General features: G+C 39.3%; 1 protein-coding gene across 4 annotated transcripts in view; it reads right to left on the bottom strand.

Annotated features, from left to right (window-relative positions):
- Nucleotides 1-17,504, bottom strand: part of LOC143036849 (UBX domain-containing protein 6-like) — a 30,117-nt gene extending 12,613 nt beyond the window's left edge. Inside the window, exons 1-6 of one of the 4 annotated variants that reach the window (XM_076204696.1) lie at nucleotides 17,260-17,504; nucleotides 8,414-8,578; nucleotides 7,936-8,033; nucleotides 7,377-7,478; nucleotides 4,984-5,136; nucleotides 2,555-2,742 (exon numbers count right to left, since the gene is read on the bottom strand). In XM_076204696.1, coding sequence (XP_076060811.1) covers nucleotides 2,555-2,742; nucleotides 4,984-5,136; nucleotides 7,377-7,450 — 415 coding nt within the window. In that variant the 5' untranslated portion in view covers nucleotides 7,451-7,478; nucleotides 7,936-8,033; nucleotides 8,414-8,578; nucleotides 17,260-17,504. Of the gene's footprint in view, nucleotides 1-2,554; nucleotides 2,743-4,983; nucleotides 5,137-7,376; nucleotides 7,479-7,935; nucleotides 8,034-8,413; nucleotides 8,579-17,080; nucleotides 17,101-17,259 lie in introns of those variants that run through there. The other 3 variants (XM_076204697.1, XM_076204698.1, XM_076204699.1) reach the window with 3 other exon arrangements.
- Nucleotides 17,505-17,720: the final 216 nt, after the last annotated feature.

The following is a 17,720-nucleotide window of genomic DNA, read 5'->3' as shown; positions in this document are numbered from 1 at the left end:
ATGCTCTACTACTCTCGTAAAAACTCTTAACAGCTCCGAGAAGCTTTCTTCCTATCCTATATATCTGCAAAACCTCCCACAGTGCCTTCCTGTCTACCCTGTCATAAGTCTTTTCCAGATCCATAAAAGCCCAAAAAACATCCTTACCTTTTCCTATAGCTTTCTCACACATCTGTCTTACCACAAAAATTTGATCTACGCAACCTCTACCTGTCCTAAATCCACACTGTTCCTCACCAATTATTCCCTCTGTTCCTCTTCTAATCCTCTCAATCAAGATCCTCCCATAAGCCTTCCCAACTACACTTAACAAGCTAATCCCTCTGAAACTACTACACTCACGCTTGTCACCTTTTCCCTTGTAAAGTCTATACAGGCACCACTCCTGTTCTTCAGCACTATACCCTCTCTCCAACAAACAATAAATAACCTCACCAGCCAGTCCACCATCACTGTACCTTTTTTTTTTTTTTTTAGACATTCTGCATCCCATCTATCCAGACCAGGTGCCTTACCTGCTGTCATCATAACAACTGCCTTCACTTTATCCTTCCTTATTTCTCCTCCATTTTTCTCACTCATCACGGTCATTTTGTTATTTTCTTAGCACTTCCCATTGCATCTATCTTTTCCTCCCTATCCTCCTTCACATTTAGCAACTCCCTAAGATACTCAGCCCATCTTCCTCTTACTGCCTTCTCTTCCATTATCATCTCTCCATCTGCACCTTTTACCTTTCCTTCTCTACTTGTTTCACCTCTTCTTCCTCTCTTAATTCCTTTCCAAAACATCTTTTTATTACTTTCAAAATTTTCCATCATACTCTTACTCCATTTCACATCTGCTCTCCTCTTTGCCTCCTTTACCTTGTGCTTTACTTTTCTTCTCTTTTCTTTGTACCTCTCATATGACTCCCTTGTCCTATTTTGTAACCAATCTGTGAAAGCTCACTTCTTCTCTTCTACAACCTTCTTTGTTTCCTCATCCCACCATTCACTACCTTCCTTCTTGTTCCACACACCATCTTTGCATACTTTGTGACTCCCTCTTTGAAACATCCCCATTCCTCCTCCACTACTAGCTCTACTCTATCCTTCACTCCCTCCCACTCCTCTCTCAGCTTCTTTACTCCTTTTCCTTTCCATTTAAAGAGTTCACTCTAAGCATCTCCCTATCTTTTGTCCTTTTCCTCTTTCTCCATCTATCCTCCACTCTCAACTTCCCATCCACCAAAAAATTATCTGATATTCCCTACTCTCTCCCCTTAGATTATGTACATCCTTTACTCTTCCTATTCTATTCTTATCTACCACTACATAGTCCAATAACGCTCTACCACCCTTCCCCATGTGTACTTATGCTTGACTTTCTTCTGAAACACTGTATTGGCTATCATCAGCTCTCTTTCTAGACGCATCTCCACCAGCAACTCTCCACTACAATTCTTTCCTGGAACTCCACATTTCCCAACCACTCCATCAATTGGTTCGTTTTCTACCATAGCATTAAGGTCTCCCAATACTACTACATTGATGTTCCTCCCTAATCCCTCTATGCACTCATTCAAATCTATCCAAAAAGCCTCCCTTTCTTCTACACTCTTCTCACTACCAGGCCCATATGCACTTACAAAAACCCACATCTCCTTTCCCAGTTTCACCTTCATCCACATTAGCCTTGAAGAAACCTCCTTCCACTCCACTACCCGTTTACCTATCTCTTCACTTACTAGTATAGCCACCCCTACACTACATAGTCCATTAATTCCTGATCAACCATCCTCCCATCCACTACCCTTTCCCACACATACTTGTCTCTTCTTAACCCCTTCCATACGGTGCCGACACGTAGGCGTCATGGACTTAGATCTCGGTGGCAGCAGCCAATGCCAGCCGTACGACGTGTTGTAATAATACTCGCATCATAAAATATAGTCACCGCTCATATCGATCGTTCTCTCTTCACCCGTGAATTTTTATAACCATAGAAAATGCGATTACAAAAGAATTAGAAAGAATGTCATTATGGAGGGGCGACTACAATAAATATAATCAAGACGCCGATATGGCAGCCTCGCGAATACACTCGCTCCCCATGACGCCTACGTGTGCGGCACCGTATGGAAGGGGTTAAACACTGTTTACCATCAACTCCCTTCACCTCACTATTTGGCAAATAACATCTTTCCTGACCCCTACAAGTTCCATTACTTTAATATTTTTATAACCTCTACCAGACTTCCCCCTAACTCATACATCTGCAACATATTCCCTTACACTCGTCAACTTTGTTGTATGGCTTCTCCAAATCAACGTAATCCCATTCTTACCCTTTGCCAAAAACTTTTCATATTTCATACTATGCAATCTTTCCCTTTCCTAAACCCACACTGCTCTGTTACTCCTTTCTTTGTGTGATTACAGTTTCCGGTAATAAAAATCAGATGCAACAATGACAAAGACCTCATGACACCTTTAATAACTTTTGTTCTGGCATACATTTTCTAACAGAGTGGTTGTTCTCAGCCTACAAATGTTAAATATATACAACTGACCAATGAGAGGACAACTGAAGTACACTTCTCGGACAGCAAGCATTGGTGCAGCATCTTGAGTCACTGTCGTAGGTTGCCTTTCACCCGCTCCACCATCTTCGGGAGTGTCTCCAAGCTTTAACTGAGCCAAGGCTTTCTGTTCTGCTTCCAGTTGCCGCCTCGCCTTGGCTTTAATGGCCTGTAGAGACCTAAAGAACAAGGATGTCCATCAACATCTAGACATGTAGGGCTGAGGAAACAAATTTGACAGTTAACAATGAATGACTAACCCAACTCTGAGGAAACGCTGTAACTCAAAGTGATATTCTCATTTGCTTTCTTGATTTCTTGAGTGGATGAAGTAGGTAAGCAGTTAGGTGTGTTTGTGCATGTATCTACCTAATTGTAGTGTATAGGAAAGGAGCAATGTTCAATGGGTCCTGTCTCCTAATCTATTTTCTAACACAGACTCAAATTCATGTAGTTCCAATTATATTTAGATTTGAACTCTTGTATTGTTTGAGCTAGGGCTATATCAACTAAGCTATTTCCCATATTTATGCATCTATATGGAAAACTATTTCTTCACATCCTTTCGACATGTGGTCTTTCTTAATTCACTTCCATGACCTCTTAAATCCCTCCCATCATTAATCAGGAGATCTTTTCTGTCAATACAATCCACCCCCTTCAGTGACCTGAATACCGTAATCACATCACCTTTTTCTTTTCCATCTTTCAAAGTTGGCAGACCCAGTACTTTTAGTCTTTCCTCGTATGGTTTGTCAGGCTGGGGACCTGTTTGATTGCTGCCCTTTGTATTTTCTCAATCTTGCTTATATCCTCCACTCTGTGTGGTGACCATACTACTGACAAATATTCCTGTCTTGGATGTTTCAGGCTTTTGATGAATTTTTTCATTATCTCTGCAACCATAAAGTGTAATGCCATTTTAATCTTCTGCAATATTCTGTATATCTCTCCCATAATTCTACTGATACATCTGTCTGGTGACAACACTCCCAAGTCTTTCTCCTCTTTTGCCTTTGTAATGGAACTTCCCTAGGAACAGTTTAAGAATGGCCTTTTGCCGATATTGCCCATTTTCAGTACTTTGCATTTATAGCACTGAACTTTATTTTCCATTCTTGCCTCCATTGTGCATGTGTGAATCACCATACAATGAAGTGGTAACCAGCTACAGCTTTTGGAAACTGTTGTGCAAGTGCTGCCTCTTGGTGCATTGTCACCCTTCATCCATGAGGTACTAGAATAGGAAGGGCAACAAATGGGTTCTTGGATGGGTGTGGGGAGTGTATACTTCAACTTGTCCATCCTCTTTGGAAGCAGGAAAAGAAGGACTTTTAGTACAAGAATAATGATTTACTTCAGTTTCATCAGTGGAATGGTCCTCTAGGAAGAGACTTGGACTATTGTCTGTGTTGTATTCGTGTGGGACTATTTCCATGTCACCAGCTGGAAGTAGTATGGAGGGAACCACTTGCCGGTCATTAGCTCTCAATGTGTGAAAAAGTGCAAGAAATACAGTTGAAGTCTATAGACCTTATGGTCAGTCAGGAAATGTAGTGTCAACCCCTCAGATCTGCATCTCCTGATGGAGTTGAGAGGATTAACAGGTTTTGAAAATGGGCAGCTCCAAGCTCCATCTTTCAGGACAATCACAAGCAGGTACTGATAATTACTTCCTGTCTTGGTATGTGTAACATTACACCCATCCCAACCAATTTGTCGTCCCTTCTATCTTAACTGGGTCAGGCAATACAGCAAGACATTATTTCCACAGTAGGGCCAGACAATTGAAGGTGGTTTCCTCCCACCATAATTAAGCAATGGGGGTAAACAAGATTCAGTTGTTGGGTCTTTTTTTGTAAATGCTGTGCTTTGTTACACTACCTCTGACCTGAGCAGTGGGCTAAGACAGGGATACCCTTCATCCTCAAGGAGGTAAGACGAGACCACAAACGAGTCTTGAATGTGTGTTGGATGGGTGAAGGATAGGTGTATGCTCCGACTGACACCCCTCTTATAAGGGGTAATGGACTTTAGATAAATGTATGGGATTCACCACGGTCATCACACGATGGATTCGTGATTGCCAGCTATTACCTCCTGGGCAAGAGCTCAGAGCTCATATATGGCCATCTTTGGGTAATGCTATGTCCTCACACACACCTTCAATTCCTTGCCTACCAGTTGTAGTGCTGACTCAAAGTGCAGTGATGCTGAAATTTTCAGCCATGGGCAGGACTCAAACTCAGGTTGCTGGGTTAGCAGTTGAGAACAGTCCACTGCACCATTGTGCTCTGAGTGTATGAACAAATTAATGTACAGTGTGTATATATGTAATACCACTCATCAACTAAGCACACAAAGTACCATAGTAAAACTACTTGTTAGAATCTTCTGGCCATTTTGTTTATTCCACTCACCAATTGACTTCAGTTGGTTTACTGCTTTCAACTCTTGCCAAAGCTGCGGCTCCTGCCCTGCGTGCCTCATAGGAAGGATCCTGCCGATGGTGTCTATCTTGACTCGAGAAGCGCCGCTGTCCCGACTGCATAGCATGACTGGAACTTTCTAATCTGACATGTAAAACATACTTTTGTAATGTTGGCAGATCACCATAAATAAGAGTAATAACTCCAGGTCTTGTGATTATGTGTACTATACATATACATATGATATAGTACATATCATATATGAGGAGGTGAGGAGGAGAACAGGGGTGGAAAGGGAGTTGGGAGATAGGGTTGATGAAAGAGTATTTGGATGGTTTGGACACATGGAAAGAATGAGTGAAGAAAGACTAGTAAAATAGGTATGGAAGGCAGATGTGGAGGGAGTGAACATGAGGGGACGTCCTAGGATGAGGTGGATGGATGGGGTGAAGGGGGCTTTGGGGAAGAGGGGAATGTCTGTTGAGGAAGGACGGGAGAGGACAGAAGACGGGTGAATGGAGAATGGTTGTATATGGATGATGTTGTGATGCATGAGGTGGAATGGGCAGGGGGATGGGGGGTGAGGTAGTATGTGTGAGCAAAATTTGACACAGCCTGAAGGGATTTCTCCCCATCTTCTCCTTTTCTGCAATGGGGGGACGGAGAGGGGGGGTCGCCGATTTAATGAAGCGGCTTTGCTGTGGATGTGCTGTGTCTTGCGACACTGCTTCTGACCCAGGGCAGTGGACAAGGTGCAGGGATGACCTGTCATCCAGGAGGTGCTAAGATAAGAGGGAGGGTGGAGGGGTGTGGATTGTATTCAGGTATGGAATGGGTGGGAATGATTTTATGCTTTTTCCTTTTTGGCTACCTCCCTTGTAAGGGGGAAAAAGCCTTGGTATATGTATGTACATATACTCGTATATATATATATATATATATATATATATATATAAATATATATATATATCAAGGGTTCTTTCCCTTTACAAGAGAGGTAGCCAAGTCAAAAGGCTCCTAACCACCACCCTTTCCTATATGTGATCTGAGCTCCTCCTCCCGCCCACTGCCTTGGGTCAGAAGCAATGCAGCAAGACACAGATGAAAGCAGCAAGAAAGATTTTCTTTTTCTTTTTGGTGGGGTGGGTGGGTGGGAGAATGTTATCTACTGTATGTTTGTTGGACATAAATGCCCTTGTCACTATCTTAGCATTTAAGAAAACGTGTCCTTACTGCCATTACCTATTGACTAAACCTCAAAACTATCATTCATTGGGATTCTTGCCTCCAGTGCTCTACCTTATTTAGCTACCACACTCCCCATCACTATTCATACTTGAAGGGAAGACTGAGAATGATGTGAACAAATGGGTTGAAGGGAGTTCCTCATGGATGATGGGTCATCTCTGCATCCCACCCACTGCCCTGGGTCAGAAGCAATGCAGCAGGATGCACCACATCCACAGTAAGGCCACCCCACTCAATCAACAACCCCAACTCTCCATCCCATCATGCATAAAAAGAGAAGACAGGGATAAATCTCTTTGGGCTGCATCAAAATATTACACACACGTAACCTTCCCAACCCCAACCCTCCTTTTCCTGCATCAAAGCACCATCTATACACAGCCACCCTCCACCCCCATCACACCCACATGCTTGATGGTCCCCTAACCCATCCATCCATCTCATCCTCAGTCATCCCCCATATCCCCCCCCCCCTCACCTCGGTCTTCCACATCTCCCCCACCAATCTCTCATCACTAATTCCCTCCAGCGTCCAAATCACCTCAGCACTTCCCCCCTTGCCAAGTGTGCGTGGATAAACTAACTTCGACTGTTGAGATCAGCTGTGGTGAGATGCATCTTGCTGGATTGCTTTGGACTTGAGCAGTGGGTGGAGTATAGGGATGAACATTCATCCACAAAAAGCTAATATCAAAGGGGAAAACAAATGGGATTTGTATGGGTGGTATGCCCTGGCTATATCAACCCTCCTTATAAGAGGGAGAGGACTTTTTGGTACATACAGTATCTTTATGTATTAAAATCACACCTATAAAATATCCATTCACAGAAGCCATAAATCATTCTTATAAAGCAGCAGATGGAAATCATAGGCAAACAGTACCAATGTCACTGAATCAAACTGCCACAGGTGCGACCACCATACAGCAAACACCAAACCAACAATCCCTACAAAATAATACAATTTCTTTTTCCCGAGTGACCTATGGGCCCACCCGGCAGCTACTGCTGGTTACCTGGGAATCATGGGTCTCCTGCAAGAGAGACCTGGGGCAACAGACTGAATGACCGATTTGTGACTGAACTTAACTTCTAGCACAGAACATCCGTGTACATTACAAAACAAATGTCTTTACCTTCGACCTTCCCCAGCAACCTTAAACTTGGTATCAGCTTTCTTCTTCTCAAAGAACTTCTTGATAGCATCCATTTCACCAGTTCTTTACAAATTGAAGTTCCTGTAATGCATTTATATAGTTACAATTTGTAACACGTTTATAGAAAAAAAAAAAAAAAAATACAATCATGGTTAATATTCTAAATTCTTACCAAGATAATTCATTACTGTCTGTATATTTAACTTATTGCATCAGAGGACTGTACATTGACAGTCTTATTGATAAACTAATTGCTGTCTTTCTGAGGTTACCCCCATGTGTAACAGTGTCTTTTCACCATAGAAGCTACTCATTGTGGATTGGCCATCTTTAATCCTTACTACTTTTACTTACTATGCCCAAGTGGGTGATGAACAAGGATGACCTTTCATCTCACAAGGAGCAGAGATAGAAGGACCAACTTGGGTGTGCTGGAGGGGTATGGGATGGGTGAAGGGTGGGTGTATAGCTTGACTATGCCACCTCCCCTTTTAAATGGGAGAGAGATGTTTTGAAATGATTAGAAATGTAAAGTTACCAAGAATGCCTTAGGGATCTATATGCGAGGTGTCGTCTCCTTAGTAAGTTTAAGCGAGGTGCTTTTCTTCAGAACTTCTTCTACACGCAACAAACTATCTGTAAATCAGAATAAAAGATAATTCATTTCTAAAGGTTAATGAACAATAAATAAAAAATCAACAAATGCAAGATATCATATTCCACAAACCACTTCTCTCTGTGATACAAACACACCTACAATGATAATCTGTCTACTGAACAATTCTGATTTTGGTTACCAATGACCGTTTACATTTTTACTTATCATGATATACACTACCATAGGTGTTCTCTAAATCATTCTACAATGACATACAACAAACGACTTCAAATGGAGAAGATAAATAAGAAACAATAACATTGGTGACACTAAAAGTAACTAAGGTGGCTATGTGACTTATAAAACTTAAAAAATAAAGGAGAAAGTAAAGAACTAAAATAAAAGGATCATGGCTCACTTGACGAAAGTGTTGTAGTAATACGGCAGGAGTACACAGACCATGAGATTCGGATTAGGGTTAAGTTGACAATAAGGATGAAGATAAACGCTTGGAGGACTTGAGTTTGAATAGTAGTCGCACCCAACCACCACAATATACCTTGCCACTTTGTCACCAAAAATTCTGCAACAGGCAGTCACATTTGATAAATTCATAAAATGTACATCTTTACAAATGTACATACACACAAATTGTTGGTGCACTAGGACACAAACATATTTCTTCTACAATCAGAACTACAATAAGGATGAGAATCTCGTGCTTTTGCAAGACATGGACAATCTTTGAGTCTGGTCATAACCATCCACATTTATTACATTCCCAGTTGACAAAAGTAATCAACAGTCACATTGAGCTAACAAGAATTTTCAATTATACAATGTTAGCCTTTAAGAAGCACAAGAAATCAACAGGTACTCCTGCATTTATTCTCATTTATTCACATTAACATTTTGTATATACATATACATTTGAAATCTTGTCATAAAAGCAATTTCATTCTCATATATCTACTATGGGGAATAAACCAATAGTCTACCATCCCCAAAGCAGAACTACAGGAAAATATGACACAAGAACCCTGATAAGAAGGAATACCTCAGACATAAGAGCTTACCACCCTTCTGCTACCTGGTTTCTTCCAACTTTAGTGCACCATCTTATACAAGATTCAAATCTACATCTCCCACTGGACACCCTTGTAAACAATCCCCCTTGCCTATGAATAGAATCATTACTGTTTTATTTCCTAAGCTTGAATCACTGGTTAACTTCATTATGTGTGTATATACAGTTCATTTGAAATTCAGAAATACAAAATATATACAACAGGTTTGTGATATAAAGATTCTCCTTTTCATTTTATTTACTCCAGGGACCAAAGACAGGTACATGTACCTGCGAGATGGAGGTCCGAGAGAATAGTCTCTTTGCTTTCAAAACCCATGAACACCCTCACTAGGAGAGCCGAGAGCTGGTGACTAATTCCCTCCTCCTCCTACTACAAGTCAGTAATGTAAGAATGGTTCCGCATTAACAACACAGAATCTTCCAACATTTCTTTCCAGGGAATATGGGAGGGCATGAGGATCAATGACATTTGTCATGGGGCTGTGGTTTTCCTGTGAAACTTCAGCAACTGGGTTTTGGATGGAAGTAGGATAGGTCAAGGCAGGGCCACACTCGTAAGATGTAAGGGGCCTTTTGGTACATGTATTATTCATTATTTATATGATCAACCAATTTTTGCCCACCTTCATCAAAATCATATATAATGCAAAAGGGACCAACAATGAGTATCAGCGAGCACTGGTCCTTCAAAACAGATCAATCAATTAATCTGTTGCCCCAGGTCCCTATTGTACGAGACTCACAGCTCCCAGGTAACTGGCAATGGCCACCAGGCAGGCCCACAGGTCACTCAGGTAAGAAATATTGTGTTATTTTCTTGGGATTATTAGTATGGGGCAGTACATAATGAGGTACCGAGTGTCTTCTGTACAGTGGTTGTATCTAGGCAGTTTGATCTTGTGGCTAGAACTATGTGTTGATATTCTCTTGGAGCTGGATGATGTCCTGAATGAAATCAGGCCAATGTGGTTTTTACTTTTCTTGAGGCGTTTTTTCCTCTGGGACTTTGGGGGGGGGGGAGGTTAAATATAGTTTGGTAGCTTGTCTTGAAGAGCTTGTTTAGTAATATGGGTGTGAATACGTTTTTGTGAAGATGTACTGTGTGGTATGGGTAGTAGGTCATGTTCGAGTTTGATTGTCCAGTTTGTAAGATGGGGATTATGTGTGCTTTTTCTAGACTGTTATGATTTTTTGTTTTCAGAAGTGGATAATAATATACGTGAAAGCCTTTATTGCTTTTGGGCTAAGGTGTTAAATAAAGTACAAGGAATTATTGAGAACACAATTTCAGAAAACTGATCAACACTAATGCTTATTACTCAAAACTAAAAATACTATAAATATCCCATACAAATTCCCATCCAATGTCCTTCAAGGTGACCCTTAGCTGAACAAAATTAACTTGTGTTATGCAGAACAATTTCTACACACTATTCCATTAAGCTTTTGAGGTTAGAACAGTTTAACCCTCCCTTTGGGAGTTGGCCACTTCACTATGGTGGTCACATCCTCTGCCGAACACCAAAGAATTTTGTTCAGCCGAGACTTGGGTGGGGCGGTGGATTCCCATCATGGAAGGGTTATGACAGTCACAAGTAACACCTTCAATGACACATTTCACAAGTTTCACTCAGCCTAACATGAACCAAGTCTTGTAGGGTGGGGGTTGGGGGAGGGGGGTTATACAACACAAGCTTATTATATGATTACATTTAAGGTTTTATATACTTAACCATTAGGTTTATATCATTCACCATAAAGAACCAGATTAATTTGTGAGCCATAAAAAATATATATACAAATAAATAAACAAATAAAAATATATATACAAAATGAGAAAAATAATTCTAATACGAATAATGTTACAAGAGAAAATGGGGGCATAAAAAAAAATATGAAAAATAAAAACAAAGTGATAATGACCAAATTCTTTGATATAGACAGTGCTGATGAAATTAGGTTTGCATTAATTTTCTAACATCAATTTAGGGCAACACCTGTATAACATTTTCTGTACAACAATGGGATTAATAGTAATGCTAGCAAGTTTGCCAAGGACACTAAAATAGGACACCATATTAGGTCAGGGATACTGCTGGAGGATCTTAATAAATTGTTCCCATGGTCAGAGAAATTGCAAATGGATTTCAATGTCTCAAAGTGCAGTGTGTTAAATGTAGGGTTACACACCCCAACAGGTATAGCTTAATGCCATATTAAAGAATGTGAAAAGGCCTTAGGAGTGTTAGGAAGTCTTGACCTTAAATCCAGGAAACTGTGCATCAGTATCACAAGTAGAGCTAACTGGGCAGTTAGATTTATTGTTAGGACAGTTATAAAATGCAGAGGCAATAATTAAAATATATCTGGTAATAGACCCAGTCTTGACTATGTAGTAGTTTTAGTCTGTCCTATATAATGGATATTAATTCACTAGAAACAGTAGAGGAGAATGATCAAAATGATATAAGGACTTACAAGACTGGCTTATGCAACTTAACTTACACTCTTTGGAAAGACAAGTACAAGGTGATCTAACAGAGGTATTAAAGTAGTCCAATCTCTTAAAATAACCAATCGTTTATGTACTCACTACAAGGTTACCAAGTCTATTTCATTCATTCCCCACTGTTAGTAAACCAATTCATGCCTACTTCCTTCTTAAACCTAACCTTGTCCAATTTAAATCCATTACTACAAGTCCTGCACTGTTGTCTTAATATGATGACTTTGCCTGTATCACCATTGTTAAAGCCCTTGACCATTTGAGCACCTCTATTATATCACCCCACACTTGTAGTCTTTCCAGAGGGTGCAAGTTAAGGTGCCTAAGCTCGTCTTTGTATGGTAAATTTCTAAGCCCTTGTATATTTTTGGTTATTCTCCTCTGTACCAATTCTAGTGAATCAATATCCATACTATCAGATGGAGACCAAACCTGTACTGCATAGTCAAGGATGGGTCTATCACCAGATAGTTTAATAATTACTGATGCACTTTTGCTTGTAGGCATCCTAGTATAGGAAGAACTGATGCATGAGGACTACTACTTGGGTAAGTATATATTAAAAAAAAATCCACAGAAAAAGATACTGGCATGGTGATAGATGAAAATTCGAATTTCTTTGGGGGGGGGAGGGATCCAACAGGACTGCGGGGCTGATTTGGAGGGCATGTATTACAATGGATGAGAATTTTTTTAAATCCTTGTACACTGCCCTGGTCAGACATTTTGGATATGCAAACCAAGTACAGAACCTACTCCTTATGAAAGATATTGAAGCCATTGAAAACACAGCAAAGAGCCACAAAAATTACACCTGGCATGGAAGAACTTGCATATGAGGAAAGACTAAAGAAACCAGACCTAATGACACTTGCACAGAGAGAATGAAGATGAGAAATGATCCAAATATTCATGGTCTTAAGTGGGATGCATAATGGTGAATGTTGCAATGGAGTATTTGAAACGAGAAGATTGTGCAAGAAGGGGACACAAGAAAAATCTTCAAGCCCAAGTTAAAATTAAATCTGCAGTAGTATTGATTCCTATGCCAAGTGGTAGGCAGGTGGAACAGATTCCCTGAATCAGTTACGATCTCAGTGAATACCGACAGGTTTGAAAGAAAACTGGATGTGTTTTGGAAAGAACAGTAATCCAGTAAATTTGGAGCCACAGGCTTTGTAACCCTCTTCTAGAAGAACTGCTGTGAGTATCTGTATCTGTGAATCACACTTTAGAATATGAATTTTTGACATCCCTTATGGGAGGAGGACCGCTGCTGAAATTTACATACATCAATACCAGATTCAAACGAACCACATTACAAAACTAATTTTACATTATTTTTAGAAGTGCACTCCTTTGCCATAAATAATAATAAAAAAAATATATATATATATATACAGGGTTCCCTTGCCACTTCGCGCTTCAAGTTTCCCGGCTTCAGTGCTTCGCGGGTTTTTCTAGGTGGATGGATGGGGTGAAGGGGGCTTTGGGGAAGAGGGGAATGTCTGTTGAGGAAGGACAGGAGAGGACAGAAGAAAGGGGTGAATGGAGAATGGTTGTATATGGATGATGTTGTGATTGCATGAGGTGGAATGGGCAGGGGGAATGGGGGGTGAGGTAGTATGTGAGAGCAAAATTTGACGCAGCCCGAAGGGATTTCTCCCCGTCCTCTCATTTTATGCAATGGGGGGACAGAGAGGGGGGGTCGCCGATTTAATAAAGCGGCCTTGCTGTGGATGTGCTGTGTCTTGCGACACTGCTTCTGACCCAGGGCAGTGGACAAGGTGCAGGGATGACCCGTCATTCAGGAGGTGCTAAGATGAGAGGGAGGGTGGAGGGGTGTGGAGTGTATTCAGGGATGGAATGGGTGGGAATGATTTTATGCCTTTCTTTTTGGCTACCCCCCTTGTAAGGGGGAAAAAGCCTTGGTATATGTATGTATAAAAAAATAATCAAATTTTCTTAAAACTTACCATGCTAACACACAAGTGTTGTGCCTTTCTCATTTAATTTTTGATAAATTATTAAAATGATAAATAATACTGCTAGAGGGAATTTAAAAAAACACTATCGGTGCGATGTCACAAGTCATGCATTTTATGACCTATGTATATCTTGATCTATTACGATTTTAGGAAAAAACGAAATTACATGCTATTTGTATGGTATTTCAGATGTTACATGCAAAAGCATGTTAGTCTAGGTAAAGTATTAAGATCGGAAAAAATTTGTGATGTCATCAATGACATACGGACTGATGGATGAAGAGATGGACATACGTCATTCAAATGCTCATGGAAAATAATAATTTGATTATACTGTAAAAATATCAAGTAGATATATATAAAAAAAAACTTTTTTTTTTAATTGATATTTTTTTATCAGTGTGTCTGATCCCCTTAATTACTGTATAATAAATGTTAATTACTGTATAAGGTTTTATAATCAATAATTCAAGTAAATACATGTAGTGTACTGTTGTAATCTTTGTCTCAAATATGTTTACATATTTTAAACATTCTGGTACCCACATACACAAAAATTCCTACTTCGCGGTTTTTCACCTTTTGCGGGGTTCTGGTCCCCATTAACCGTGAAAAACAAGGGATCACTATATATGAATTTTGTAAATCAAAATACATCTTATTTTTTTTTTACAGAAATTAATAACAAAAAACTTCACTAAATGCAAATATACTACAGTTTCAATCCCTTCATCATCGGGTCCACTTGAATTATCTGCAAACCTGACTCCACCATTAAAAAGGTCACTATCAGACTCCTCCACAGGCGCTACTTCTGCTAAATCATTTTCATCTAAAAGAAAGTCATCAACATCTCTGGACAGATTTATCATAAAAACTTCAGCCTCTCAAAAGGAAAATCTCAACAAAGAAGTTGCAAGAATTATATTTGCTACAAATTCACCATTTCGTCTTGTTCAGCATCCTCGGTTTTTCAAGATGGTTCAGAACCTGAGGCCAGGTTATATTCCTCCATCCAGAAAAGATGTTGCTGATAAGTACTTGGATCTTGTGTATGAAAAGGAATATAAAAAGTGTGCCAATGACCTGAATAATGAAACTGTATGTCTTTCAATTGATGGGTGGTCTAACATCCATAATGAGCCCATAATATGTGTCACTCTGACAACATCCACTGGTCAGATTTATTAAGTTGACACAATAGACACATCAGGGAACCATCACACTGCTGAATATCTTCTACAACTTGTACAAAATTCAATCAAGAAAGCTGAACAAGATTTTGGAAGTGTTGTGACAGACAATGCAGCAAATGTCACCAAGATAAGAAAACTCTTGGAGGAATCGAGTGAACCATACCGTCCTCACATACAGCTTATACCGTTCCTTGTATACTTGTGGCAAGTCTATGTAACACTGCTCCTTATATTGATATGCTAAAAATGTCCTTTAGCAATCAGATCACATATCAGATAGCAATCCCACAATATTTAAAATCTATAAAAAAATCTATTTAAATCAAATAAATCTGATTTAAATAAAAAAAATAGATTAATAGAAAAAAAGAAAATCGCCAACCCTGGTGTCCACTAACCTCATACAATAATACCTGTTAAGTCTGGCTAAAATTGGCATTTCAAAGCATAAGTGCCTTAAAAATAGTTTCTTATTTCACTATAAAAGTTTATATTAACTTATACTGCATTGAATAAGTCAATAGTTGATGTATTTGTCCTATTTACAATGTTAGGTTTCTAGTTTTGATATATTTGTCCAATATAAAATGTTAGGTAACAAAGAAAGCAATGGCCTCCGCTGGCAGACCCAGGGATCTGGGTGTGCACGTCCTGTGTAATAGTAGTCCTTGTATGTGGCTGATGTGTTTTTGGTGAGATGTGATATGAACGATGGTGTACATCATTTCCGTCGCAAATGAGTACTTTTGAAGTAATTAAGTATTGAAGTTATGCACTTATGCGTACATCTCCTGAACGTTGTGAGGGCACGTGTGGGAAATCGGGGTTTTTGGCTGGGGAAGACTAATAAATGGAGTAATGCGTGTTGCAAAACAGGTATAAAATGAAGAAGACTAAAGAAACACAAAAAAACAAAAATATCCCATTTTGGCGGGTACTGCACGCGGCACCATGTTTGTTTACTAACGATTGTAAGTATTTGTGACTATAACAGCTAGATTTAGGGAAGCCGCTCGCGCAAGAGTTGGTAACCGTAAATTAACCTAACCTAACAGAGGTAACGTTAGTTTATGGTTAGGAAGTCTTGCGCGGCTCGAGTGGACTTCGCCAAATGTAGTTGATCTGGCGAGACATTTTTCGAATCGTTGGGAAAAACAAACATGGCCGCTCGTGTTAGGTGGGACTCCGGCCCTAAAATGTGATTTTTATGTTTTTATATTTTTTAAGTGTTTTTGTTCATTTTATACCTGTTTTGCAATGCGCATTAATCCATTTATTAGTCTTCCCCACCCAAAAACCCCGATTTCCCACACTTATGCGTTTGGGGGATATACGCATAAGTGCATAATTTCAATACTTAATTACTTCAAAAGTACACATTTGCGACAGAAATGATGTACATCATCACTCATACCACAACATTTCTCACCAGAAACACATAAGCCACATATCAAATTCTATGGTTGGGTGAAACTATAAATTGTCCGTTCAGACAAATAGTGACCTGGACAGAGGATTACTATATATAATTAGTATCCATGATTATCCTACAACCTTGTATATATCACAAGTTTCACTAATTTGTGTATTTATAATCTAAAATAGTTGCACGCCTTGTATACAATAATACAAGCTTACCCTTTTATGAGCATAAACAAGATTGATTACTATCCACAAGCCTCTAATATTTCAGACTGGTAGCACCACTGACAGTCTACAACAGTGCAGAATATCAGATAGTGATCCCTCATGTCCTTCTAAAAATTTCAATCACATCTCGTTAAATTACACATCACAACTCATGGAGTGAGGCTATGAATGAACAAGTTGAACTTCAAGTAGATAGCTCCACAGTATATCATTTCAAGAAATTTTCTAATTACAGTATTAGAATTAAGTTATATTCCAGTATCATGCAAACACATTTTCCATTTCAAAGATCTATTTATTTCATCTATGGAGTGGTTACATTAGATTAGGTTAAGTTATATTAAGTTATGAGCTATTGAGCTATGTAAGGTTCATGTTAAACACCTGTGCTTGTGTGATTCTGGAATTTTACCAAATATTATGGTCACTTTTCTAAGTGACCTTTCAAATTTGTGTTCCTTTACCTGTCCTTATGCTATTAATAATTAAATACATTTTTTCTATTTCGGGAGCTGTATTACCAGGGTCTTTAAGGTGCGAAAATATCATAAAATACAGTTTAAAATTTTTACTTACTCATCACAGGAAAAAAACGAAGTAAAGTGAAATACGTAAGTATACACAAATCAAGGCCAACTTGAAATAACTTCCTTACATGTAACAATGTCAATGAAGTCCTTACGATGCATTGCTTCATCACGTATTATTTTGAAAAACAAAATATCAGTCACATCTCATGTATCACTCACGAAAATCATGTCTTCTTTCATTTTAACGTCATTCATATACTCGAGTTCAATGTCAATCAAGTGAAAATAAACATGACTTTCTTACCCCAAAGGTTGGGAATTGCTACGTCTTTTGCTTCACCAAACGCTTCGGTGACAATGCCCAATGCAAACGTGAACAATGCACTAAGCTTGGCCACCGTAGAGTTGGCTATACCCACGTCTTCATCTCCACTCATCCCATCAAGCAGGAAACAGAAAGTAATATCGAAACAGCTTTTCACCAGTCTGACAGCCAACTTCTGTCGATGACAATAATTCCCCGTGATTTTTGCGCCAAACGGTCCGTGCTGAGAGAAGGCATGCACCGGACTCTATATTCTAACTTCAATGGCCCCCTAAAAATCTTCAAATGTATTTTTCTAACCCCCTTTCAAGGATCAATACATCATTCTCTGTTGGGTATAATTATTAACTTTATTTTCATGTAAATTATACATTTTCTATCGTATATACTAATATTTACCATTGCAGGTTCATCTTGCTCGGGAATGTTCAAGTCAATTT

This window comes from Oratosquilla oratoria, chromosome 21, assembly GCF_046742065.1.
Source record: "Oratosquilla oratoria isolate Oo_2021 chromosome 21, ASM4674206v1, whole genome shotgun sequence".
Taxonomy (NCBI): Eukaryota; Metazoa; Arthropoda; class Malacostraca; order Stomatopoda; family Squillidae; genus Oratosquilla; species Oratosquilla oratoria.
The sequence above is the reverse complement of the archived record's forward strand: the minus strand, read 5'-3'. Positions and strand labels throughout refer to the sequence as shown.